We start from the raw sequence: 27,594 nt of genomic DNA, 5'->3' as shown, positions 1-27,594 counted from the left end.
CATTTGGTAGGTTGCCTTACCATTTTGTTGATGGTTTCCTTTGCTGTGCAGAAGCTTTCTAGTTTGATGTAGTCTCACTTGTTTACTTTTGCTTTTGTTGTTTTTGCTTTTGGTGTCAGAGCCAAAAAATTATAGCCAAGACTGATGTCAAAGAGCTTACCACCTATGTTTTCATCTAGGAGTTTTATGTTTTCAGGTCTTATATTCAAGTCTTTAATCCATTTTGAGTTTATTTTATATGTTTCTTTTGCATGTGGCTGTCTAGTTTTTCCAACACCATTTATGGAAGAAACTGTCCTTTCCCTATTGTATATTCATAAAATGAATATACGTATCTCTGCTTACAAATGTCTGGCTCCTCCTTAGAGTGCAAAATCCATGAGGGCATGAGCCTGGCTTGTTTACTGTTCAGGCTCCAGTCTTGGGCATGTAATAGGTGCTCAATAAAAATTTTTTGTATAAATAAATGAATATATCCCTCCTTCTTTGAAGGGTCTCATTGAGGGTGGAGATGTTGTCTTTTATTTCTTGGTATCTCCAAGACTTGAGAAATGTTTGTGATTTGAATGTTTTATTTTATTCATTCATCAATTCTTATTGAGCATCTACCACATGCCAGACTCTGTGCTAGGTACTGAGGATACAGCAGTGTATAAAACTGAGAAAACGCTTGTTTTCACAGACATTAGTGAGAGGAAATGGACAATGAATATAATAAACTAGTAAATTCTTTAAATTTTTTTGCCAATTTTGGAATATAATTAATATCCCTATTTACCTCCTATTTCTGAAGAACAAAGTATTATACCTTTCCTGTAATAAAATTGTAGATGATGCAAAGCCTGCTGGGGAGACAACAAATTCACCCCCTTCCTAGAGAAAATAAGAACATGTTAATAATAAGGCATGGGAAAAAGATAAGGATGAGAAAGGGACAGTAGCAAAACGATTGTTTCCTCCTTAGCTGAGCTTCCTGCCCTGTCAGTCTGCCATCTTATCCCGACTGCTTTCCCCACACATCTGTCCTTTTCAATCTTGAAAGCCCGTCGTGATGTTTGCAGTGGAGGATTTTGAGTGACCCTGAACTAGCCGTTGCCAAGGTATCCCTACTTAACTACTCACAGCAGGAATAATAAATCTGCCTGTGTGCTGTCTCCTTCCATTTCAAGACACATAACAATGAATTCAGAGCAGGAAGTAAAGAGAGTTATCTCATGTAATAATAGCCTTGTACCTTAAAAAAAAATACTTTTTGTAAACAAATTCATTATCTCATTGGATACTTTCAAGACCACAGTGAGTTGAGATGAGGATTTCAGGAACTTCCCTGGTGGCGCAGTGGTTAAGAATCCGCCTGCCAATGCAGGAGACACGTGTTTGAGCCCTGGTCCAGGAAAATCGCACATGTCACAGAGCAGCTAAGCCCGTGCACCACAACTACTGAGCCTATGCTCTGGAGCCCGTGAGCCACAATTACTAAGCCTGTGTGCCACAACTACTGAAGCCCGCGTGCCTAGAGCCCATGCTCCACAACAAGAGAAGCCACTGCAATGAGAAGCCCGTGCACTGCAGTGAAGAGTAGCCCCCGCTCACCGCAACTAGAGAAAGCCCACACACAGCAGCGAAGACCCAACACAGCCAAAAATAAATATTAAAAATAAATGAGGATTTCAGTTATGGTGTCCAGATACCCCCAATTAAACCTTATATTGTCCCATCATTTGTCCTGGATTTTTTTTAACAGACTTTATTTTTTTTAAAGCAGTTTTAGGTTCACAGCAAAGTTGAATGGAAGAAGGTACAGAGATTTCTCATATACCTCTGTCCTCATACACACACAGCCTCCCTGTCAACATTGCCCACCAGAATGGTACATTGGTTACAGTGGATGAACCTGCATTGACATATCATCACCGAAAGCCTATAGCTCACATTAGGGTTCACTGTTGGTGTTGTATATCCTGTGAGTTTTGACACATGTATAATAACATATACCTACCATTATAAGTCCTATGGAGTTTCATGGCCCTAAAAATCTTCTGTGTGTCTGCCTATTTGTCCCTCTGTCCTAGACCTTTCATTCTGTGATAAAGTGTCATTATAATTTTAGATTTGAAAATATTTTTGATAGAATTATTTAATAGGTTTTTCAGTATAGTAAAGCTGCTTTCTTGGTTAATAAATATTTTACAAACTTATGTAAATTTAATAATTTCTAGAGCCTACTTTTACTTGCAGAGGGGTCCTGATTTGGATGATAAATTACATGGTCTCCATAATTACAATCTGCATTTAAGGGGAGAAAAACTGGTCCCCAGAGAAAAGGGGACTCTCCCTGGTATGTCTGGCCAATCGGGTGTAGAGCAGGACTGAAGTCCAGGTGCTTTGATTTCTGGCACTTTCTACACAAAAGACACAGCCAGACGTGGAGACAACTCAGATCTCAAAGCTTATCACATCCTTAAGTAGTTTAAAGTTATGAAAGTGGGATTGCTTCTGCATTTCTAATTCAGACGTGAGAAAATTCACTATGTACGTAAATAATGTAGCCGGTGAGGAATAGAACAGACTGAGAGAAGCCCAGATCAACACGCAGGCAGGCAAGTGGGGATCTGCCTGAAGAGGATGGAATAATACGGAGGAAGGTTGGGTTTAAAAGGGAGTACTGTGCTCTTAGAGAAGATTCCATAAATCGTTAAGTCAGTGAGGAAAAACATCTTCAGATGTTTGATGGTATTCTGAGACTGAAATTAGAGTTTCATTTGCATATTTCTGGGACACGGGTGCATCTATTTATCCAGCAGAATGAGTCTAGGTTCTGATCAAATACATACTGAACTTGCCTAATATGATAATCAACCGTCCTGTAGTATCACCCACGTATAATTTTATTACAGTGTTAGCATCCTAAAGATTGAAGTGATTATTAACTTTTCCATAGCAAATCAGAAGGAAATTGTTTCAAAGAGGGTTAGGTTTTCATAAAGACCAATTCCTGTTCTTATATTCACTTTAAGGTGTTGTATTTAACATAGACGCTGCTGTAGAAACACAGTTAGCCTAAGTCAGACAGGAAAGAGCAATCACTCCTTTACAAAATAAATCACAAGGGGTCGGGGGAACAACTAACACACAGAAGGCAGTGGTCAATAACATAGGGTGGTGTGTGGAGTTGATTCTCCACCCCCAGGCATTGTTCAGATGTGTTGCCTTAGGTGCTATCCCGGTGACAGGGTATTAACTTTAGGTGTTTTATTTGTGAATGGAGATATGCGTTTATTTTATTTGTTTATTTTCGTCAGGCCTCTCTATCCGGAGTGTGTGCTGGAAAGCAGACCGCCTTCTAGCAGGGACCCAGGACAGCGAGATATTTGAAGTGATCGTGCGAGAACGGGACAAGCCAATGCTGATCCTGCAGGGCCACTGTGAGGGGGAGCTCTGGGCTCTGGCCCTGCACCCCAAGAAGCCGCTGGCTGTGACAGGCAGCGATGACCGCTCTGTCAGGTGAGGCCCCAGAAGTGGTGGCTGTAACCTCACTCACCTCCCTGGGATAACAGATTCATTTTGCCCAAATTTGTTTATTACTTTCAGAGAAGGATAGCCCACAGTGCAGAACCTCACAATTTCCAAACAGAATGTTAAGCCATTTTGCTTAACAACAGTTGGCTTCTTGACCTTTTCTTGTTGCTATCTTTCTCTGGCTCCATCTTAAGTCAAGAAAATTGTTCTTAGAAGTGAAAATTCACTACTGCTGGTTAGATTGGCCTCCAGGTCTCTTCCAGCTGAAGATGTAAGCTGAGTGCACTCATCTGTGATAAGATCACGTTTCTTCCTGTACCTTCGGTCCTGCTGGAGGCAGCCTGGCAGTTTCACAGCTGAGTCACTCATCATCAGTTTAGTCACAGACTAAGCATCACCAAGAGAACTGAAATTCTGATTTTCAGAGTCGTCCTTAGCACGTGAGTCATTAATTCTTTCTTTGCTCAAAATTCCCTGTGAGAATTTACAATGTCTTCAGATCAAAGGAAAGTGGGGGTTCCTAAGAAAATAGGCCCATTTTTTTAGGGCCTCAAGTGTTCTCACTATGGATCACCTGTTATTTGAGAACATGACAGTAGTAACATGAGCAAAGTGATTATGCTTCCACTGTTCTTGAGACTGTTGAAAGACTGATTTGAAAGTGTGAGATGAAGACTATTCCACTGATTCCAGTATTTCCGTACTGCTGAGCTTTAAGTGTGCTCAGCAACAAGCAGGCCAGAAAGAGAGTCCGTGACAGTGAGAGGAAGAGACTGATTGATATTCAGTTGATGGATTACTGCTTCTGGGTTTGAATAGCTAAAGTGGAGCACTGTATACTAGACTAAAGGTCACTGCTCCCCCCCCCCGCCCTTATTCTGTATGTTTGTGAATTGAATCCAGATGCAATGGGTATACTCATTAGAAAAGCATAAATCCAAAGATAAAACCATTTTTGAGTTTCTACTGAGCACTAAAGCCTCATCAATCTAAAAATCAGTGAAAACGATTACAATTTTCTCTTGATGTGACATAAATGTTTATTTGGCTTTTAGTTCTCTACACTCACTTCCTCCTCCTCTCTTCCTTTTCCTTCCATTACTCTGAGCGAAACCAATGCCAAGTTATTCAGACACCCAAGAAACTCGATTCATACCCATCCAGATATAAGGGATTTCAAGAAAGTTTTTGGCTTTTATATTTTAACAACTGTGTTGAGTCTTAGAATTGCAAAGAGCCCTTACTGCCAGAATTTGTATTACTTTCCTTAACCATTAATTTGGCTAAAGTTTTAAATGGCATTTTTACACTGAGTTTTGAAATGTAGGAAGGGTATAAGTCATAATTTCTTGATAAAGATTAGCTTAGCGGCTTTATAAGATTAGTGCAGTTTGCTGAGGAGTGATGGTTTCTTCATGCTAGTCAAGCAAAGCTTACATTGCTTAAAATAGTACAAGGCTAAAAGCAGCGTGAGATTATGAATAATGGACAAGGTATTGAAAGCATACCGTACGCTTTAGGCTGAACAGTGCAGGCTGCCTAAGGGATAAACTATTCACGGCGCAGCCCTGCATTGCAAGGCGCATGCCACCATCCCTCCTGAGGGCGGAATGCATTTAGAGAAATTGCACCGCATTTGACTTATTCGTGGTTCTTTATGACAGGACTTAGATTCTCAGACCCCCTCGCAGATACTGTTGTTTGCACGTTATGAGAAGACTGTCTTCAGAGTAGTAACAGAGAGAGGTCAGATGCCGCAATTGCGTCTCACATGGAAACCCTTATTTGGGTCTTCAAATGTTTAGTTCGTGTTCTCTCAGTTTGAGGTGCCTGGATTAGGTGTTCCAAGGAGCTGCTGAAGATTCTGTGAGTGGCACTTGCACTTGACCTCTGTTTCTCCAGCAGTAGCTGTGCTCATCAGCCAGGGGCACGGCGAAGCATCCCCCGCCGCCCCGGCCCCAACCAAGAGGGGACCCATCAGCAGTGGGGCGCCCAGGTTGCTCGTGAGGAGTGACAGCATATGAGTGTGTACAGCCAACTTTGGAACCATCCTGGGCAGGGGTATCATTCGTTCTTCTCCATCTAAAATACTTCTTGCTCAGGAGGCCAACAAATGTAATGTGTATTTCAATCTGTATGTGCTTACATAACACAGTTACTAGAATGGAACTCGAATTTTTTTTTTTTAAAAAAAAGCAATAACAGCATCTAGTAGTACTTCTTATCCTATAAGTGTTATTAACAGCCATTGGTATAAATCCAGAACAATTTTTAATCTCCAAAGTATAATTTTGTGTGAAGTAGTGTTTAAAATTTCCTTATTTTATGAATCTCAAAATCTTTGGAAATGTTATCTCATTTTATATTTCTTGCTGGGTATTTCAAATGGTGAGAATCACATAAAGATAGACTAAACACTTTCCCAGATTCCCAGACATGCCAAGAGGAAGGACACTGGTGTGAGGTTACTGCAGTCTTTCTTGTTATTATCTCAGTGGTGAACAGGCCTTCGGCCTTGGGCTGGCTGATGACTATGAGAAGTTGTTTTGTTTCGTCTTTGACTTTGAATTGTGCTTAGGCTGTGGAGCCTGGCAGACCATGCCTTGATCGCCCGCTGTAACATGGAGGAAGCGGTTCGTAGCGTTGCTTTCAGCCCCGATGGATCTCAGTTGGCCCTGGGCATGAAGGACGGATCTTTCATTGTTCTCCGAGTCAGGCATGTACTGATACTGAAAATGACATTAGAGATATTCTTTTGTTAAAATTAATTCTCCTGGTCAGAATGTATGCCAGGACCTTAGGAAAAATGCATTTACTGTTTTCAATAGGAGCACTGTAGATTCACAACCGCCTGTCTATAGTTACAAAATCCAAACACTCTGAGCGTCCGAAGTTCTTTGGTAACTTGTTTGGCAGCACTGCCTGACCCAATGAACTGGATGTACGATTGTTTACAGTCTGTTAATCTCTTTAGTAGGGATAGTCATGTATCATCTGATTTGCTGCAAAAATATTAATGTGTTCAAAAGGGGTTGCTGTCTTAACTCCTACTGGGGATGTTACATAATAGATTGTATGCAAACCTTTCTAAAATCCAATGAATGATAAACTCCCAAGCTTGTCTGGTCCCAGGGGTTTTAGATAAGAGATTATGGGCTTGTAATAAGCCAAGAAAAGAGGAAGAAAGAAGAAAGCAGCCTCCAAACAGCACTAAATTTTTAACGGTAAACTTAAGATTTTTCTACCTATAATCACCAATAAAATGGAACATTTCATATTTATCAACCTCCTATATTATTTCTACTGGAAAAAAATTATGACCCACCCTTGTAATTATTTGAAAACATTGGTTATTCTTTTGGATTACACATTTTGTGATTACAGAAAGTAAATGTAGCTGTAGATTAGATACTGCATCTCTCACACACAGCAAGTTCTATATAGCTCTTGGCATGGTTTATTACACTAAATTCTCATCACCAGCCACACAACTTATTACCAAATGGGTGGGCAACATTTTCTTTCTTTGCTTAGCGATGTGTGAAAAGATAGCTAATTACCAAATTTTCTTTTTGATGGATTTCCCAAGCTAAAAAACAATCCTCCCACACCTATTTTATGGCATTATAGTAAACTATAATGCTATTAGTAAGTGATGCAGCAGGTATGAGAAATTATTATGTGGAAGCAAATATTTGGCATTATTTATGCATTCAGTTCATTTTAGAGTTGATGAAGGCATCATTACTAGTTCAGGGGACCTGCTAGTCATAATCTTGTCTTATAGCTATGGGGGAAAAGCCTCAGTGAGCTTTCAAATAAGAGTAGAAATTCTTACCAGAAACTTATCAGAAAGGATATGGAATATTCCAGTGATTCAATGTAGGCATTATTGACCTTTCATAGTGAAAGTTAAATAATTACATAAAAATTCAACATTAAAAAAGTAGTTTTCCTCTTCTGCTTTTTGAACTTGCTCTTTTTACAATAAGCATCAAGCTTAACAGTCACTGGTTTCTTGTTCTTAAAGTATTAGAAAGATAGTTTATTTTTATGTTAACCTTGATATGTTTTACCTTTCTCTGTGACATATTTTTAAAACAATTTTACAAACCCCAAATTTTAATAAAAAGTTTTAGAGAAAAAGAATACGTATAATTGAACATGAAAGCAAAAATGCATTTCATTAAAATTGTTTTGTTTTTTACTTTGGGAGCCCAAAATATTATTTAAAATGTTTAATTTCTCCTGCATTGGCCATGAACTAAATAATATTTTATATCTTTCCATAAAAGTTAATTCTGTAATTCCTGTAGTTTTTCTCTCCCTTTCAAAGTAATTTTTTTCTGTGGCACACAGATTTTAAAACGTGACTTGGGGTTCCTATCTCTAGATTTGCTGCTTATCGCTTTGCTTTTCTATTCTTATAGAGATATGACAGAAGTGGTTCATATCAAAGATCGAAAAGAAGTCATTCACGAAATGAAATTTTCTCCAGATGGTTCTTATCTGGCAGTGGGATCCAATGATGGCCCAGTAGATATCTACGCTGTCGCCCAGCGGTATAAGAAAATAGGAGAATGCAACAAGTCTCTCAGTTTCATCACACACATCGACTGGTCTTTGGATAGTAAATACTTGAAAACTAATGACGGTGCCGGAGAACGGCTGTTCTACAAAATGCCATGTAAGTCACAAGGGCGATGAATGTTTGTACAAAGCGCAACTCTGAGCCATGGCAGAAAATTTATGAGGATATTCTTAGGACCTCAGGGCAAGGAATGTTTTCTGAAACAAGACCCTCAAACCACAAACTCTCAAAGAACAGATTCATAAATTGGAACACATTAAAATAAAAAATTATTGCACAGCAAAAGAGACCACGATGGGCATAAATACTTGGAATTGTTATAATGGACAAAGGATATACATGAACAATACAAGTTTGAACTGCACCAGTCTACTTCTGTGCAGATTTTTTTAGTTGTAAATACTACAGTACTACATGGTAGGAGGTTGGTTGAATCTGTGGTTGTGGAACCATGGATGCAGAGGGTCAACTCTAAGTTATACATGGATTTTCGACAGCATGGAGAGTTGGTGGCCCTAGCCCTCAAGTTGTTCGAGGGTCAGCTGTACACCTATAATATATAAAGAATGCCTAAAGATAAGCAAAAGGAAAAAATACTAGGAAAGTACTAAAAAAAATACTGAAGATTTGAGGATCACAGTCAACTACTATGATTGCTTTCGTCTCTTTTGTGTCCTTCATAATTGGAAGCCCTTATATGATTATTTGGTGAAATGTGCTCATTGGGATTAAAAAAACCCACAAATTTTATTTGTAACCCTCACTATAACTTCTATATGAGATTTATCTTATTCATCTTATTTATATAATACTCATTTAGTAACATTTAATCTGTGATGTTAAAATGTCATAAATAAAAGATAGATTTCTGTATTACAGTCTTTGATTAATGATTTTTTATAATGTAAAAGGAAAAATTTGATATTTAACATGAATCTTGACCGCAAAGAATTATATTTTAATTTTGTATTGAAAAATCAATTTTACCATAAAACAAGGTGTGACATATCTTCAACATTTTTAATAGTCTCTGCCCTATCAATTCATCAGTATACCTTTACTAGGTACATATTTCTTTGTGTCTACTTTCTCTGCTTGACAGTATTTCGTATATATTTTCATATGTGAAAAAATATGGAACACATTTTTGTCGTTTGCAGAAACAAAGTAACACCCTACTCAGTGATATCAAAGATACCAGTGTTATCTTTGCTGGTACACACAGTGCAGATCCAAATATCTTTGTAGAGGTGGGATTTTTCTCTTGTGAATTACTTCCTTGGACTATATTCTTTAAAGCAGGAACACTGGATCCAAGACTATGTTCAGACTATAAACTCTCCGATTCTGTGGTCTTCATAATGGATTTTTATATAATGCTGTGTTAGAGTCTAGAATTGCCAATTTGACAGTGCACCAGTAATGTACAAGAGCATCTATTCTCATAGGTTCTTTATTTGAAAATATTTGTTATTTTTGAGGGGGAAAGTATGAGGTAATACACTTAATTGTCTTGATTTTGAATTTTTAAATTGTGCATGACTAAGCATTTTTCCAAGCTTTTCCTTATCCATGGGCTTCCTCCTTCTTGTGCTCCCTGGGGACGTCCCTTACCAGCTGCTGGTGAAAACTGGGTATTGTGCCCCACACATAAGACCATACCTAGAACAATTGTCAGGACTATTTTCCCCAGCTAATTACATTTATTTCATCAAAATTTGGTGGATTTTCATTGTCTAGCACTTTAAAATTTAAATAGAAAATCTATTCATTTTTTCCACTAATTAATTGAGGCTGACTTCTAAAAAATCACTTCTGTGGTTCCTTGAATTATGAAAAGTAGGAGTTCAGAATAAACTCTTTAAAAACCTGGCAAAATGTTAGTAACTAAATATGATAATATATAATTTAATAATAGTCATTTCATCAATAACACAAAGCATAATATCATCTGTATCTAAATAATTAAGGTCAAGTAAATATCAGTAGTTTAAGACATTAGATTTAGTACCATGATCATTTTCTTTCTCCTATCGGAGTTTTGAGCATGTGCTTCCTTTAAACCCTGCTAGAAAAAAAAATCACCATTTGGGGAAAGAGATTAGAATTTATAGTTTCCTTGGTTTATAAACATTTTAAAACAAAGGTTTTAGACCTCTATGAGAAAAATGAATAAAGTAAATTAGGATATGATTTTATTTAAATGTAACATTATATTAAAATTTATTGATTATTTTCAGCTGGGAAGCCTTTAACAAGTAAAGAAGAAATCAAAGGGATTCCCTGGGCCTCCTGGACATGTGTGAACGGCCCAGAAGTGAGTGGGATTTGGCCAAAATACACTGATGTCACTGACATCAACTCAGTGGATGCAAATTACAACAACTCAGTACTGGTGTCTGGAGATGATTTTGGACTGGTTAAATTGTTTAAGTTTCCTTGTCTCAAGAAAGGTAAGGCCAAAAGAAATGTTTCTTTGAATGAAGATTCGATCTAGAATATACATACAGTATAATTAAGGCTTATTTTCTTGATGTCTGTTACTGCAGACTATTCATTTTATCTTTATATTTACTCTAACATTTTTCAATAGAAAGTCTGCTATCTTCTGCTTTTGACATTCTGAAATGTGGTTTTGCAAATTTAAGTCAGCATTTGTTAACAGAGATGTTACTCAACATTTCGTGATTCATAAACTTCATGTTTTAAACAAGTTGTATTCTATTTTATTTATATATACGTAAATATAATAATTTAAATTACATGTTACATTAAAATATTGTAACTAAAATTCTTTTATGTGTTACACCTAATTGTGCTTATACATAGGAAGCAAAGCAAATCCTTATAGACATATTTAAAATAAAATCTGGAAGTGATTGTTGTGGTGATAATACAGTTTGTGGGCCCCTTATGATAGCACTAATTTTGCACACCAGACTTACGTAACTGGTGAAATTTTTTTATTGAAGTATAATTGATATACAATGTGTTAATTTCTGCTGTACAGAAAGTGAATTAGTTATACAAATATATACACTCTTTTTAAAATTCTTTTCCATTATGGTGTACTACAGGATATCTAATATAGTTCCCTGTGCTGTATGTTAGGACCTTGTTGTTTATCCGTTCTGTATATTAATAGCTTGCATCTGCTAATCCCAAACTCCCAATCCATTCCTCCCCCAACCCCCTCCCCCTTGGTAACCACAGATCTGTTCTCTGTGTGTGAGTCTGTTTCTGTTTGGTAGATAAGTTCATTTGTGTCATATTTTAGATTCCACATATAAGTGATATCATATGGTATTTGTCTCTTTCTGACTTGCTTCACTTAGTATGATAATCTCTAGTTGCATCCATGTTGCTGCAGATGGCATTATTTCATTCTTTTTTATGGCTGAGTAATATTCCATTGTATATACGTACCACATCTTCTTTATCCATTCATCTGTCAATGGACATTTAGGTTGCTTCCCTGTCTTGGCTATCATGAATAATGCTGCTGTGAACATTGGGGTGCATGTATCTTTTTGAATTGTAGTTTTGTCTGGACATATGCCCAGGAGTGGGATTGCAGGATCATACGGTAACTCTATTTTTAGTTTTTTGAGGAATCTCCATACTGTTTTCCATAGTAGCTGCACCAACAATGCAGCAGGGTTTCCTTTTTTCCACACCATCTCCAGCATTTGTTATTTGTAGATTTTTTAATGATGGCCATTCTGATCGGTGCGAGGTGGTACCTCATTGTAATTTTGATTCGTATTGCTGTAATAATTAGAAATGTTGAGCATCTTTTCATGTACCTGGTGGCCATCTGTATGTCTTCTTTGGAAAAATGTCTATTTAGATCTTCCGCCCATTTTTTGATTGGGTTGTTTGTTTTGTTATTGTCGAGTTGTATAAGCTGTTTGTATATTTTGGAAGTTAAGCCCTGTTGGTTGCATTATTTGTAAATATTTTCTCCTACTCTGTAGGTTCTTTTCATTTTGTTTATGGTTTCCTTTGCTGTGCAAAAGCTTGTAAGTTTGATTAGGTCCCATTTGTTAATTTTTGCTTTTGGGAGACTGATAACTGGTGAAATTTTTGAGAGAGTTTGATTCAAAACAACTGTTTCTGCCCTTGCATTTTATTATTTTGTTTTATTGTTGTTAAAATCTTGTCACTTCAATTTTTCTGGCACTGTCAGGCTTTGTAGAATGTGACTGAATTAATCATGTAATGACCCTGTCCTCTTCTTCCTTCAAAAGTTTAGGCAAAGCCCATACACAGGCTTTTCTGAGACTCCCTGCCTGCACCCTGAAAATCTGATCAGCAGTAGGGATATGCTGTTGCCTGAAAACCCTTTCACTTGAACAGTTTTTAGAATAAGCAAGGAAAGGGATTGAAAATGTCATCAGAAAGTCATTTTCAACTAACTGGCAGTTTTGAAGCAGTGACAATCATGGTAAAAAAATTGAACATAAAATGCATAGCAAAACCACCATCACTTCCACTTGACAAAATGACCATCAGATTAAAATGCTTGAGGCACAACATTACCTCAACCTGCCTAATTCAAACTGTTCTCTTTCTCCATAATGGGTCTTTTGAGTAATAGGGCATGTCTTGTTAAATTGAGTAATGTACTTGCAGAAGTTAGGCAACCAGAAGGTATCTGGATATTCAGGAATCAGAAGAAATATCATGAGGGTCAGAAGCAATACTATTGGTATCAAGTATCAGGACTTGGGAATTCAGTGAGAGTTGGTATTTCCTATAAGTCATTGAGCCTTGTAGGATAGACTTGGGTCTAGAAAATAGCAGTGGAGATGTAGATCTTGGATTAGCTTATTAGGATGGGGGAGGCAGGTAGGGAGGTACAGTGAGTAGTGCTGTTTGTCAAAATGAGATACCCTTATATGTAAAACAACCCTGAGGAGGAAGGCAGCCAGGAGACATCTGAATGAACAAGGAGACACTGACAGCCGGAGCGACAGTATGGTGAGAGCAATAAAACCCACCTCAACAATCTGCATAAGTATCCATGTCCTCATAACAAACTGACTTGTTCTACTTTTCATGACACATTCTTTAAACATCTTGCAATTTGCCTCAGAGTCATTTAGGCTCTTGGAGCCTTTTTGTGCTAAAGCTACTGGTGGAGAAGTTTATAACAGAGTGTTGCTGATGAGAATGGTAACAGTTGGTGGAACTTGTCTCCCTATAACCAAGGTACAAGTATTCCCCCAACTTTTGAACCTGTAAACACCCAAATATTAGCAGGGGCTGATGACTATGAGAAAGTGTGGAGACTGAGTAAACATTATAGTTTTCCATTGTGATTAAATAAAACTCACAAGTTAATTGACACATTTATGATTATGTGTGCATAGTATTCTTTTGCATAATAATTAGACATAAGTGTTCTGCAGTTAATGAAAATGACTACAATTCATATTATTTTTATATAGCTGAACCAATTTGTTTTCCTCATTTCCTTTTGACAGTTTTCAAATCTTAAAATAATTAGGATCAATACTGATAATTTTCCCTGATGTCATTTAGAGTACATCCTGTTTGACCATCACCCTCCAGACACTGACATGAGGTAAAATTCAAAGCCTTGCTCATTGGCATTTGCCACATCTTAACACCCTTGGCATCTACCCACGCTCCTAGGGGAGGCTCAAGGCCGAGGATCTCCATGTTTCACTTGTGTGCTGCCATTCCATTAATCCTTCACACACACACACACACACACACACACACATACAGTCCTTGAACAACTACCTCCTATGGCAAGTGTCCTAGATACTGTAAGACTTGAGTTGCAGAAACCCTAGACCTTGGAGGGGAAAGTGCTGGCCTTCAGTATAGCTTGGATGAGCTTGATGGAGGAACAGAAAGGTCAGTGTGTCTAGAGCATGATGAACGAGGGGAGAGCTGTGCACTCCAAGGCTGGAACGGCAGTAGGGGCCAGGCATGAAGAGCCTTGAAGCAACTGTTAGAAATGTGGGTCTTATTCTAAGTGCAGTGGAAAACTGTTGAGGGTTTTAAATGGAAGACTGACATGAGCAATTTAAGTTTTTAAAATACCACTTTGATATTGTGTGGGATGGAATAGGGAAGGGGAGGCTTCAAGTAGAGAGATTATTGCAAGAGCCCAGGTAAAAGATGATGTGACTTGGACAAAGTTGTCAGGAACAGACCTGAAGAGAGGTGGTTGAGATTAGGAAACAGTGTCAAGGTAGAGCTGAAGGTCTTGCTGATGGATTGGGTGTGGGAGTAGAGGGAAAGAGAGGAATTGAGGAAAACTCCTAAGTTTTAGATTTGAGCAATGGGGTGGATGGTAGCACCATCTATAGAGATGGGAAAATGAGAAATGAAAAGGTTTTGTGTGTGTGTGTGTGTGTGTGTGTGTGTGTTTTATAGTGGTAACAGAGTAGGAGGGGAAGGGGAAACTCCTGGTTTTTCTGTGATAAGTTTGAGGCACCTATTAGACATCCAAGTGGGCATAGCACACAAGCTGTCAGCACTCTTGGGAGACTTCAGGGTTGGAGATGAATGTTTGGCAGCTGAGGGAATATCAACAGTATTTAAAGCCAAGGAGAAAGAATCAATAGAGAGGAGATGAGGGCTGAGCCTTCCTTAGGGTCCAGAGAATAAAGGGGGGCCTTGTAGAGTCACTCAGTGTCCTAAGGAAAACCTTGGAAGAGATGGATGTAGCCTTCATTTTTTCAGTAAATATGTACGTGCTATTCTAGAGGCTGGAGATATGTCAATGAATAAAACAAGCACAAGTCCCTGGAGCTCTTGTTCTACTGAGGGGACCTAGTCAATAAACAAGACAATATAAACACATCTGATGGTGAGAAGTGCTGTGATGAAAAATAAAGCAAACAATGGGAGTAAAGAGCACTCAGGTCGGGCAGTGTAGTATTGCTGTTTTAAGTAGGATGGTCAAAGCAGGGCTCACTGATAGTTTCATTTGACTAGAAACCTGAAGGAGATAAGAGAACCAGCCATTCAGAGATGCAGGGAAAGAGCATTCCAGACTAAGGGAACACAAGTGCAAAAGCCTAGAGGCAGAAGAGGGCCTGGCATGCAAAAAGGCCAGTGAGCGTAGAGTAGAGCAAGGAGGGAGAGAGAGGAAGAATTATCAGAGAGATAAGGCCTAAATATTGATGACACTAATGCTTTTGCAGGTTCTACTTCCAGCCTCCCAATGGTGTATGAGCTAGCTATTGCTGTAGAACAAATTCCCCTCCCTCCCAAATTTAGCAGCTTAAATCAATAATAATTTATTTTCTCACAGTTTTGGAGGGTCAGGAATTCAGGAGCAGCTTAGCTGGCTGATTCTAGCTCCAGGTCTCTCATGAAGCTGCAGTCATCTGAAGGCTAGACTGAGGCCAAAGATCCACTTCCAAGATGCTCACTCACCTGGCCCTTGGCTGGAGGCCTCAGTTCCTTGCCATGTGAGCCTCTCCATAGGCTGCTTGAGTGTCCTTTTCACATGGTATCTAGAGATCCAAAAAAGAGCAAGGAGCATCTGCACTGCCTTTTATAACCTCCTCTTGGATGTCACATACCTTCACTTTTGACATACTCTGTTTTGATTTGTATCAAATAATTTGTAGACATATATTTCATATATGTGTATATGTTGTGAAATGATTACTACTTTAAAGTTAGTTAACATATCCATCACCTCAGTTAGTTATCCTGTGTGTGTGTGTGTGTGTGTGTGTGTGTGTGTGTGTGTAGTGAGAACATTTAAGATCTACTCTCTTGGCAACTTTCAAATATACGGTATTATTAACTACAGTCACCATGGTGTACATTAGATCCCCAGAACTTATTCATCTTATAACTGAAAGTGTATCTTTGACCAGCATCTCCCCATTTCCCCCTAGGTCCCTGATAACTGCAAATCTACCATGTGCTTTTATGAGTTTAACTTTTTTTTAGAATTGTGGACATTTTTTAAACAATTCCAAAGAGACGGGTTAAATCATCTCTGAGGAGGGTCTAAAGGTCAGTGCAGCAAAGAATAGCCCAACAAGATCTATAGAGATATGGGAAGAATATATATTTACTTCATAATTATTGAATTATCATCAGCCAGCATTTCCAGCTGACCGGAGTTGGAATCTGTTTGACTTTATTAAATCTGTTTGACTTTCTTAAATCAGTTTGACCAAAACTGATTTAGGAAACTCTTTGAAATGGGCATGGTTGCTTTTGAGACTCAAGTCCTTCCTTTCCCCTTCTGTGGCAGCATTCCCCCTGTCTTTTTATAATAAAACCTCACCTGGTCAGAACACGCTCTCAGGGAAGGGACATGTGGCAGTCATTTTCGCCTACATATAAATTTAAATCATTACCTCTCCAGTGGGTATTTAAATTTTAAACATGTGATACTTGAAGAGATGGCCTTTTCCCCTGTTAAAGAGATTTCACTTAGAGGGGCTGTAATAGGTAGAAGTATTTCTGAAGGAGGGATGGTGTGCTTATTGGCCCCAGAAATCTCTCATAGTCTTTGGGGTCCTAGCCTCCACATGAGAAGATGGATCTTGCTTATTTCCATGAGTGCCTTTATGCTTCTGTCTACTCACCATACACTGGAGACTTTGCTGCAGTTATTCAACCACAAATAGAAGTTCACATAGCTTTTCTGTTGCATTCACTACCTGGGGATGGTGTTTACTGAGTAAAGCGATCAGTTTAAGAGAAAACAAATTCATTCTCCCAACTCTACATCTACATGACCCCAAACAACAATTTTACTCCCCCCGCCCCGCCACAGAAGTATTTTCCATTTCCCAGTTAAAGGATTGCCTGTTGCATCTTGTATTTAAATAAGAATGTGTAAGATATTCATTCTTTAGCATTTATTTTCAGAATCAGTGAAGCAGTAGGTGTTATTTGGAACAGGTTCAGATGTGTCTTTAGACACAGGGCTTAAATTTTAAGACCCAGTTTTAGTTTAATCCATACTGGAATGATTGAGATAGCTTTTGGAGCATTTGATTATTTGTTATTATCTATAAGATTGAAATTATATTTTCTAATATACTTAAATCTTTTACTTCTCAACATGAATAGAATGTAATTTTTTAACCAACAGATTCTATTTTTTGCACAACTAATCTTCTCCTCAAAAATATCTTTTCAGGAGCCAAATTTAGAAAGTATGTGGGTCATTCTGCACATGTCACAAACGTCCGCTGGTCTCATGACTTTCAGTGGGTATTAAGCACAGGAGGGGCTGACCACTCGGTTTTCCAGTGGAGATTTATTCCAGAAGGTGTCAGCAATGGCCTGCTGGAAACAGCACCCCAGGGTAAAACCAGTAATAATTTTTCAACATCTATTTATTTTTCAATAAAAATTTCAAAGAATGGTCTAACATCTCTTCTGAAGGTAAAGGGTTAAAGCTGTTTTGAAAAATTCATTCCTACAGTAAATTTAGCATTAAAAAAAAGAACAGAAGAAGATTTTGAGATATGGGCCAATTGAGTATGGGTCAGTTGGATAATTTCCTTCAAAGGATTTTGCTTATACCAAATGCAAGTTGAAGGTCTAAGGTTTACATGAAGAATTAACTTTTGAGAATAACACGAACAGATACATCTCGGCCTCCTTAGACGATTCTAACAGGTGGTGGGTCTGCTGGGTCAGGTGACAAGGTAACATTTGGAATAGAAGTTGCCTCCTGAACGGCGTTCAGAGAACGGTCCACTATCAGGGCCACTGTGTTCCAGTTCAATGGATGTGTATAGTCCTTTAATTTACTGTGGTGTTGGCAGGAATGATCATGTAATATGTGAGGAGATGTTCTTATTGGGAGGGGTTCTGCAGCCATTTTGACCATGGCAATTACCAGAATGGGTGGGCATGTTAGCAGGCTAATGAGGATCTTTACTGAACTGAGTGGTTGGATTTCTTTCTGTCCCAGCCTTCTCCTTGGGAAAACCTAGCCCCCCTCCCGCCCCCTTTTTTTCCCTTTCAAAGCAAGATTTAAAACCCAAAGATCTGTTATCTAATAGAAGTGTGGAAATAGTGGGGGGAGTTATCCTAGTCTGGTAATACTCCTGAAAAGGGGGTTAGAGGTATGGTGAACTTAACGAAAAGATGAAAAAAAAAAGATGTTTTAAGAATCTACAACAAATGAAAACTATGATGTAGTTATTTTTATTGACCTCAATAGGAGAGAAAAAAATTTTAAATAAAAGTTTTAGCCATTTAAAGTCTCAGAATTTCTGCTTGTTTCTCATGGGGTGTTTCTGCAGAAGGTGGCTCCGATTCCTACAGTGAAGAATCTGATTCGGATTTATCTGACGTGCCGGAGTTGGATTCTGATATTGAGCAAGAAACTCAAATCAATTATGATCGCCAGGTCAGTAAACAGGGAGCCTCATGACAAATGCCTTATAACCCCGAATCTCGATCTCATTGAATTTGGACATTGCACTAAAATTGGTTAATGCTTAGGCAGAAGAAAATCAAGAAAATTAGGGAAATTGCCTACTTCTTATCTTTAAATACAGATTTGAAATAAGGCGTTTACTGGATCATATCAGTAAAAAATTGTTAAGTAGAGGTAGTAGCAAATTTTCAAAAGGGAACCCATGACAGTTTGGGTTTTCTGCCTTCCTAGCAGCTAAAACTTTAAAATAGTTTTTACAGAAAAATGTGCAAATAAGTTACAAGATTTTTCATTTTCTTAGCAGATCATTAAAGCATGTGTTTTCTTTATAGAATAGGTATCCCTGGAGGCATGGTAGTTTACAAATGAGCTGTTGTCCTGATTCCTCTCTTAACTTATGGAGACTGTTATCCATTTAATTAAAGTAAAAGCCCAAATACAATGCACATTATCCTTCCAGTCAGAAATCATCTTTAGTAGAAAAGTTGGACAATTACAACCAAATTTTTTGAAAATAGACACTTAATTTTAGCACTAAATTGTGTGTATTAAAGCACGTAATCCTTCATTGGAATCTGGACAGCTATCACCTTCTTAATGGTGATAACCCTAGGGGTTCTATTTTCTTCCTTGTCATTTAACAGAGGTATGTGAAGCAGATTCCATACGTGAACATGGAGTGAATAAGATTTCAGACACAGCAACCATCAGTGTTGCCCCATGGAAACTTACCACATAGGCCTGTGGCAGCTGCCATGTATCAAGTGTCTCTATGGGGCCACATCCTGTGCTTTACATACACCGAATTCAACCCGACAGTAACCCCTGAGAGGCTGAGTACTTTGCCCACATCCACGTTGCCTGTAGTGGATCTGGGCTTCTCTCCAAAGCGCACATTGTACGTGCTACTTGGCTTTGCCTCTACGTAAGCTCTGAATGTACAACTTTTCAGATGATGACTTTTTTTTCCAACCCATAATTGTCACTCACTGATTCAATATTTGAAAAATTAGGTTAGTACAAAAGTAGTCCAACTGATGGTTTAGGTTAACTTCAAGACTAAATCGGTTTGACTGTGTATTGGTACAATATATTATGCTATAAAACTGCTAAAGATAAAGATTTGAAAGGAAATTATTAATATCATGCAAATATTATACCCTAATATCAAGGGGAAATGGAATTTAAGCAAAATAAACACACAATTTAGGGAAAAAGAAATGCAATTTTTTTAGTTGGGATGTTTCTATTTAATAAAAATAGTGCTAGTAAAAGAATGAAAAGGAATGACTCAATTGAAATTCATGCCTAGGATTTATATATTCTCCCTGACATCTTACTTTCTAAAGCTTTCACCTAGATTATTTAATTCATGTTGTCTATATTTGATTCCTGAGTTGTTCCTGAGCAGGCAGTCTGTTCTACAGATGGGACTTTGAGGCCCACAGAGGTTATGAGACTTGTTCAAATAAGCAGTAGAAATGCCAAGACTAGAATTCAGTTCTCTAAAGTAGTTGAGCTGATGAAAGCATCATGAATTCAGATGAATAATTATCATTAGATTTTAAAAGCTTAGCTCACTGCATCTGTAATAGACAAGGCAGTAGTGAGATATCTTCTGACTTCCGTTTTTTTTAAACGATTTTTGGTCAAATCCTAAATATGAATTTCATTATAATATTTTCATGATTTTTTGTAATATAGTTTGATTAAATGAAAACTTTCCTATATGAAGATGAGAAATTATGAATCGTATTTCATTTAAATGTGTTAAATTTATATCTCTTGATAGTAGGGCATAAATACATGATAGACAAAATTTTAGCTACATGATTTTATCTACATTTAAATTATCGAGAATGTTCTCTCAGCCAGCAGCACATTTTAGGTCCTAGGTTAGACCAAGAGCTTTGCTCTGTATCCCAGAGTCTGATCTGAAAGATTCATGAGGTCATGAAAGAAGGATAATTCCAAAGAGTGATCACCATGATTTATGTGGCCCACATTTTACACATTTCTGAATCATCAGGAGATTTCTTGCCTTAGAAGACATTATAACAAAATATTTAAATTATATTTTATTGATAATTTTATTTAATAATTTCCTTTCTTATTTATCAGAAAAGTAATATATTTTCTGGATATAAATTTATTTAGAAACATAATAGCAAAATTTTTTTTAATTCTTTTAAATCCCAATGACTTAAAAGATATTTCAAGTTAGTTTTGTTCATTAGAAAAAAGTAAAATTCAATCTCATGTCTTACGTTCTCAATGTTGTTTGTCTTTTCAAAGAACCAACTCTTAGTTTTGTTAATCTTTTCTATTGTTTTCCTATTCTCTATTTCATGTATTTCTGTGCTAATCTCTGTTACTTCCTTTCTTCTGCTAACTTTGGACTTAGTGTCCAAACTAAGTCCAAACTTTTTTTCTAGTTCCTTGAGGTATAATATTAAGTTCTTTATCTGAGATCTTTCTTTTTCCTTAATGTATATGTTTATTAGCTACAAAATTTCCCCTGAGAAATGCTTTTCTGTATCCTGTAAGTTCTGGTATGTTGCATTTCCATTTTCATTTGTGTCAAGATTTTTTAAAATTTCCTTTTTGATTTCTTCTTTGATCCATTAGTTGTTGAGGAGTGTGTTGATTTCTGCATATTTGTGACTTTCCCAGCTTTCTTCCTGTTACTTATTTCTAGTTTCATACTATAGTGGTCAGAAAATATACTTGATATAACTTCAATCTTCTTAAATTTACTGAGCCTTGTTTTGTGGTCTAACATGATCTGTCCTAGAAAATGTTCCTTGTGTGCTTGAGAAGAATGTACGTTCTGCTGCTGATAGATGAAATGTTCTGTATTTGTTGGGATATTTGGTCTGTAGTATTGTTCAAATCTGCTGTTTCATTATTAATTCTGTCTGGATGATCAATCCGTTGTTGGGAGTGGGGTTTTACAGTTCCCAACTATTATTGTATTGATATTTATTTCTTCTTTTAGTTGTTAATATATGCTTTGTATATTTAGATGCTCTGATGTCGGGTGCATAAATATTTACCATTGTTATATCTTCTTGATGAGTTGACCCCTTTATCATTATATAATGCCCTTCTTTGTCTCTTGTGACCATTTTTAGCTTCTTATGTTTTCAAAAACTTGAGTTCCTGCAATTAAAGATTTCCTGAGAATGTCAAGGCATTAATATATTTGGAACCTGAAGAGTCTCTAACTAAATGTTTCTGTTACGCTTGAAGGTTTACAAAGAAGATCTACCTCAGCTAAAGCAACAAAGTAAAGAGAAAAACCATGCAGTGTCCTTCCTCAAACGAGAAAAGGCTCCTGAGGACAGCTTGAAACTCCAGTTCATACATGGGTGGGTGGCCTGTCACCAGCCTTATCACCTTGTCATCCTTCTTCTCAGTGCTACCCCAATTCAGGCTGGCTCTTCTCTCCAGTTTACACTTACCTGCAGTTAATATTTTAACCATGACTCTCTGTCCAGTTTTCTCAGTGTTCTGTGGCCTTCTCAGTGTTCTGTGGCCATCTCAGTGTGTGTATCTAGATTTTTCACACTTCATGTACTTTCGTGTTGCATGTGTTACTACCACTCATTGTTATTTCATTTTATTCTCTCCATCTCTGCTTCCTTTATCCCATAACTCCTGCTCTATTCACCTGGCTTTCCCAGGACAGTATTTCCTTCAAATGCTTTTGTTCACGTGTACCCCAAATAATTTTGAATTTTGAAAATCATGTACAACCTTCCACACTTTAAGTTGACATCTAAGATTTTTCAACCTAAGCTTAAATGGTTGTGAAGAATATATCTTGTGTTTTATAAATACATTATTTATTTAGATGGCTCCAGTGGAACCCAAATGCCATAGATATTTGATTCCCCTTATCATCAATATCACAAATACATGAACTCATATTTCTATTCTACTTCTCCCACAGAATTTTACCCTAATATAATATTTTTATGCTTGTAAGTCTTTTATTGATTACCCTGTCATAACTTCAACAAGGAAAAAACATATCTATATGTTCAATTTAAATTTAATTCCCTGTGACCGTAAGTCTCTAACTCTGTGCTGTCTGGTACGATATCTACTTGTAGCCAATGATCACCTGAAATGTGGCTGGTCTAAATGTGCTGTATGTGGAAAATGCACACCAGAGTTTGAAGGCTTAGCATGAAAAAGAAATTTACCTCATTAAAATGTTTTATATTGATTACATGTGGACATGATAATATTTTGGACATAATGGGTTAAATGTTCTTAAGATAAGTTTCATCTGTTCCTTTTTTTTTAATGTGACAATTAGAAAATTTTTCAATTACCTATGTGACTCACATAATAGTTCTGTTGGACAGTGCTACTCTAAGCATTAACAGTTTTTTTCTGGATTTAATTATTGTTATAACTATTAGTAATAACTAGCTAGCCAAATCAACATAAATATAGTACAAATTCTGATAGCTATTAAACATAAATAATTTTATTGGAAAAATTCTTTTAATAAGATAGAATTTTTTCAATGAGTTCAGATATATGTGCATATATATTTCTTATTGCTAGAGGGTAACAGTTTAGCATTAATCTATTCCAGTTTTTCACTTTTTAATGTAAGCACTAAGAAAGCTTATTCATATCTAGCTACTTAAGTAGATGAGAATAGAGGCAGTTTTATCACAGCAATGGTGATCAATTCTTTAAACGCCTCTTTGTTACAGGCCAAAAATATGTGTCGTGGTTTTGATATATCACACAAAAATGTAGTTTAATGATCCATCAGCTAACAATTCAGTTAAATCACTGTTCAAATTTGTTAAAAGCAAAGAATTGGAAGTCACTTGACTTGCAAAAGGATTTCTTACCCAGTTGTTAGAGTTATTCACTTTCAACATCCATCCGCACTTGTATTTGTTTTGGTGTCCCTGGAAGGTTTGACATTCCAGGGTAATATACCATAGTAAGATTCCCGATGGATGAGAGGAATGACTTCCTAAATTGGGGGGAAGGCGATTAAGAAAGGGGAGGTGGGAAAGGAAAACCAGTACCTCATCACAGGTGTGTTCTCAGACTAGTCAGTTTTAAGAGAAAGCACATATAGTACCTGAGGATCTGGAAATAGATTCTGTTAAAATTATCAGTGTCCATTTGCCCCTTAGAAAGTCATCAGAGGTCCTCATACCCCCATTGAAGATCACTGTCCTAGGCAACTGTGGAGACACGTGGGTTCTGCTTGTCCATGTCCATATTAACATGTTCACTTTATCTTCTCACAACTTCTGTTCATTCACTGTGCGTTCAACTACTGTGCATTTCTTGGACCTGTGCTTCAGCTATAGAGGCTACGATTGTAGAAACAATCTGTTCTACACACAAGCTGGAGAAGTGGTCTATCACATTGCTGCAGTTGCTGTCGTGTACAATAGGCAACAACACACCCAGAGGCTGTACCTGGGACACGATGATGACATTCTCAGCCTGACCATCCATCCAGTGAAGGACTATGTGGCCACTGGGCAGGTATATATCTCTCCTGTAAGATGGGAATTTAGCCACAGAGAGAGAGGATTTAATTTTGAATTCAGTTTACATATGAGAAATTCAAGAAATACTTGGTAGAAATAAACATAAGGCAGGAAGCTGAAAGTGCAGTGAATGCTGGATCATTTCACGATGATGGGAGAGTCAACCAATGCATTCCAGCACTTTTGGGAAGGCTTTGAGGGATTCTTATTCTAACATGATGAGATCTATGAATAGGATTAGGTAAAACTAGAGTATTGTAAATTCCATGAAGTCTTAATATATTTTCCTCATTACTGTTTACCCAGAACTTAGTATATCCTAGGTACTCAATAAGTGTTTATTGAATGAACCATCTTTTAATACTACTGTAACATCCAGTGTATAGTTATTTTTGTAAAACTTAAAGTCATATGAACCTTGGCTAGTTTATTATATTTTAACCTTCAAAAAACTAAACTTTATATGAACCATTTTGGAATACCAAACTTTGGATTGAGTCTATAATTGAAAAGCTGCTCAAAATAGAGCCCTGTAGTCAATCATTTTGTGCGGAAAAGGAGGGGGATAGAAGTAAACTCAGTAAACAAAGAATCTGTTAAACTCAAATTTATTGTCTTGCTGGTAAAGCAATAATATTGTCAACAGTATTTTCAGTGTTGTGCTCTTTTCTACCAATGTATAGATTACATTTTTTGTTCAGTTTTATCATGGGCTTTTAACTGTAGGTAATACTTCACCTGATCCTCAACATGTAAATGGCAAATTCCAAGAAAAACTACTGGTATGAAGGTCAAAGATTAACATGAGACAACGAACTATTTCTGAGACTTGACATACAGGAGGTAGAAGTGTTTGAACAGGGTTTATAGCCTGATGTTCATGAGATCCATGGATGAAACTGAGGGCCTGACGGGAGTCAACCCCCAGAAATGTGCATTTGAGGGGAGAAGAGTTCGTAGCTCTTATATTTGTAAAAGGATTACAGTCTCCAAAACGGAATAGCCATTAACTGAAACACTGGTTTGCTGCTCTTCCAAATGCAAATTAGACCATCTATTCTGACATTAAGTTTTATAAGTAATTGATCACTACTTTGCCTTTTCACTCTTTCCTGCCCCTTCCCCCTTTATTGTCTTTCTTAGAAACAGAAGATGCTTGATTCATGGGTGTTTAGTAGTCTTCCTTTGAAAGAAAAAACAGAGATTGGTTCTTTACGTAAACCCCTGAGGAGCTACCACACTCTATACTGTAATTGGGAGGTAGACCAGTATGCAATAGCCACTCCAGGGGTAACTGGGCCTCCACAGGCCAGTGTAGGAGTTGGCCAGACTCTGCTCAGTTATGTGCATGGCTTTATGTCCCATTTTCCCTTTTAGAGTCATCATACCCAAAAGGGTTTTTTCCCCCTATGCATTATAAGTGAGGAAAACCACTTTAGTATTACAGTTTTCTCTGTTGTTGGGAATTGGTATGATAGAAGCTTGTGTCCCCTTGAGGAGAAGCCACCTTAATGACAGAGAGTTAAGCCATGAAACTTTCATTTCCCAGGGGGAGAAGTAGGGTCAGGCCTTCTTGAGGCGGGTAAATAATTGAGGTGGGTAAAAGAGCTCTGAGGATTGTGCCATGAAAACATACAGCTGAGTGGAATCATGTGTGGAGTTGAGAAGGCAGAAGGGAAGGGTAGAACTAACTGACAAAAACAAAGCACAGTGGACGTTTGAGCTAGAGTTTTAAATATCCCTTAACTGGGAGCCATGTACCAGGTTAGATTCTGCTGGCACCCACCTTGATGCCAGAACAAGACCCTTAGACCCTGTGCCTCAGTTTCCTCATCTGGATAACAGTGGAGTTGGACCAGATGATTTCCCAGGGTCTTCCTAGTCTCCAAATGTGTAGGTTTTGATTTCTGAGCAGCACTTGACTCTAAGGAACAAAATCATTCTTATTATAGTTTATACTTAGTTAATAACACTCATCCTGTAATTTAAGGTTGGGAGAGATGCTGCTATTCATGTGTGGGACACGCAGACTCTAAAATGTTTGTCACTGTTGAAAGGACAACATCAGAGAGGAGTGTGTGCGCTCGATTTTTCAGGTAAGCACAGTTTGCCACTGGAGTCATTGACAGATGCTTCCATATTTACTTTGGGTTTGTTTTAAAAAAAAAATCCTTTTATTTAGTTTAGTCCTGCTTGAAAGGAGGTAAGCCCTTCGTCTGTCAGCTACCCAGTCTTAGACTGGAAATCAGATGTGTGAATATGATCACACCTCCTTTCCTCATCTTCCCTCTCCCAACTCATTACCCAGAGCTCACACTGTGTTCTGCATTTGCTTGAGAGATTTGAAATCCAGAGCAGCTGTTACCATTGAAAGACTTAGTTGCAAACGTCTGGCAGTGACTCAGAACATCAGTTTCATCTCTCCAAATAAGTGGGAACACAGCACCTGTGATTTAAAATGTAAAGAACTAGAGCGAGGGGTGCAAATTCTCTGCAAGGGTCCACTTTACAACACTGGTGTTTTGGAAATAAAATTTTGTATTGAAAAAATAGAACTGAAGTTTTCATCTTCTTAATTTAAAATTTTAACACTGTGCTGTTAAAAAAATACTAACTTATAAATATAATTTTCTTTAGAATAAACCATTTCTTTATGCTAGAAGTGAGGAATGAGGACCTATCGCAAAAGGTGTTTTTAACCTAGAAATTTTTAATAACCCCAATGTAGATATTAGATCTGTAGAAAAAATTTCTAAACTTTCTACAGAAAACTGATTCTATAATTTCCTTTTTCTAAATTCCGTTCAAATGTTTAATATGTGCAATGTATAATATTGGTTGTTAAATTCCATTTCACAACCCCAGTCTCTCTCTTATGTACCTCCCTCTCTACTTTCTTTGTTCAGGCCCGAACTTCCTGTAGTCTGTGCATGGTGGTTATGCTGGTCTCTGATTCCATCCCCACTTTGTCCAATCCATCCTGCCCATTTCTGGAGTCTTCTGGAAGTGCAATTACATTGCTACCACGTGGACTCCCCTTGGCTGACTGACTCAGGGCTGAGCCCGTGGTTGGACATTCATGGCCTTCTATGATCTGGCCTCAACCTTCCTTTGCAGTGTTTTCACCCACTAACCCACTCGTGCTCCTTTCCATCTACCTAACTGTAGAACCTAAATGCACTCCTGTCCTTCTTTTTGCCTGTGTTCCTTTGCTCATGCTGTTCCCATGTGTCTGTTCAAGTCCAACCATCCTTTAAGACCAAGCTCAAAGTTTTCTCCTCCATCCTTCCAGGGAGAAATGTCCTGTCCCTTCTCCTGTATCCCTTAGCCCATTTGTTGTCATTGCTCTTGTGGTACCTGTTAGAGTCTATGTGGTACAGTAGTTATGTGTCTTAGCAGCTCCTATGCCCTTCTCAGACAGTAATCTACTCATCTAGCCCATCTCTCTGTTCCCCACTGCACATGCTGTAGAGACACAGAAGCTACTCCAAAAACGTGAATGAATGAATGAATGAATGAAGTTTTGCTTAATG

General features: G+C 37.7%; 2 protein-coding genes across 2 annotated transcripts in view; both read left to right on the top strand.

The window, feature by feature from the left end:
* Positions 1-2,241: 2,241 nt before the first annotated feature.
* On the top strand, positions 2,242-6,927 carry LOC114900463 (echinoderm microtubule-associated protein-like 6). The gene is made up of 3 exons (XM_029231614.1): positions 2,242-3,504; positions 6,098-6,239; positions 6,904-6,927. The coding sequence occupies exons 1-3, from the start codon at positions 3,263-3,265 to the stop codon at positions 6,925-6,927; spliced, it is 408 nt and encodes a 135-aa protein (XP_029087447.1). The 5' UTR covers positions 2,242-3,262.
* A 1,034-nt stretch (positions 6,928-7,961) lies between these two features.
* The window catches only part of EML6 (EMAP like 6), a 143,735-nt gene continuing 124,102 nt past the window's right edge, over positions 7,962-27,594 (top strand). The window contains exons 1-7 of the mRNA XM_029231565.1: positions 7,962-8,206; positions 10,351-10,563; positions 17,268-17,435; positions 18,385-18,491; positions 21,774-21,892; positions 23,870-24,056; positions 26,052-26,157. Coding sequence (XP_029087398.1) covers positions 8,002-8,206; positions 10,351-10,563; positions 17,268-17,435; positions 18,385-18,491; positions 21,774-21,892; positions 23,870-24,056; positions 26,052-26,157 — 1,105 coding nt within the window. The 5' untranslated portion in view covers positions 7,962-8,001. The remainder of the gene's footprint in view (positions 8,207-10,350; positions 10,564-17,267; positions 17,436-18,384; positions 18,492-21,773; positions 21,893-23,869; positions 24,057-26,051; positions 26,158-27,594) is intronic.

The sequence above is a fragment of the Monodon monoceros genome, unplaced genomic scaffold, assembly GCF_005190385.1.
Source record: "Monodon monoceros isolate NGI ecotype Baffin Bay Population unplaced genomic scaffold, NGI_Narwhal_1 Super_Scaffold_19, whole genome shotgun sequence".
NCBI classification, from domain to species: domain Eukaryota; kingdom Metazoa; phylum Chordata; class Mammalia; order Artiodactyla; family Monodontidae; genus Monodon; species Monodon monoceros.
This window is presented reverse-complemented; position numbering and strand designations above follow the sequence as displayed.

Bases quoted from the DNA above. Each gene is read 5' to 3' on its own strand.
- LOC114900463 (XM_029231614.1), top strand. From the start codon at position 3,263: ATGGAGATATGCGTTTATTTTATTTGTTTATTTTCGTCAGGCCTCTCT. The intron at 3,505-6,097 runs GTGAGGCCCCAG...AATTGTGCTTAG, and splicing joins AGCGATGACCGCTCTGTCAG to GCTGTGGAGCCTGGCAGACC. The intron at 6,240-6,903 runs GTACTGATACTG...TTGTGATTACAG, and splicing joins TTGTTCTCCGAGTCAGGCAT to AAAGTAAATGTAGCTGTAGA.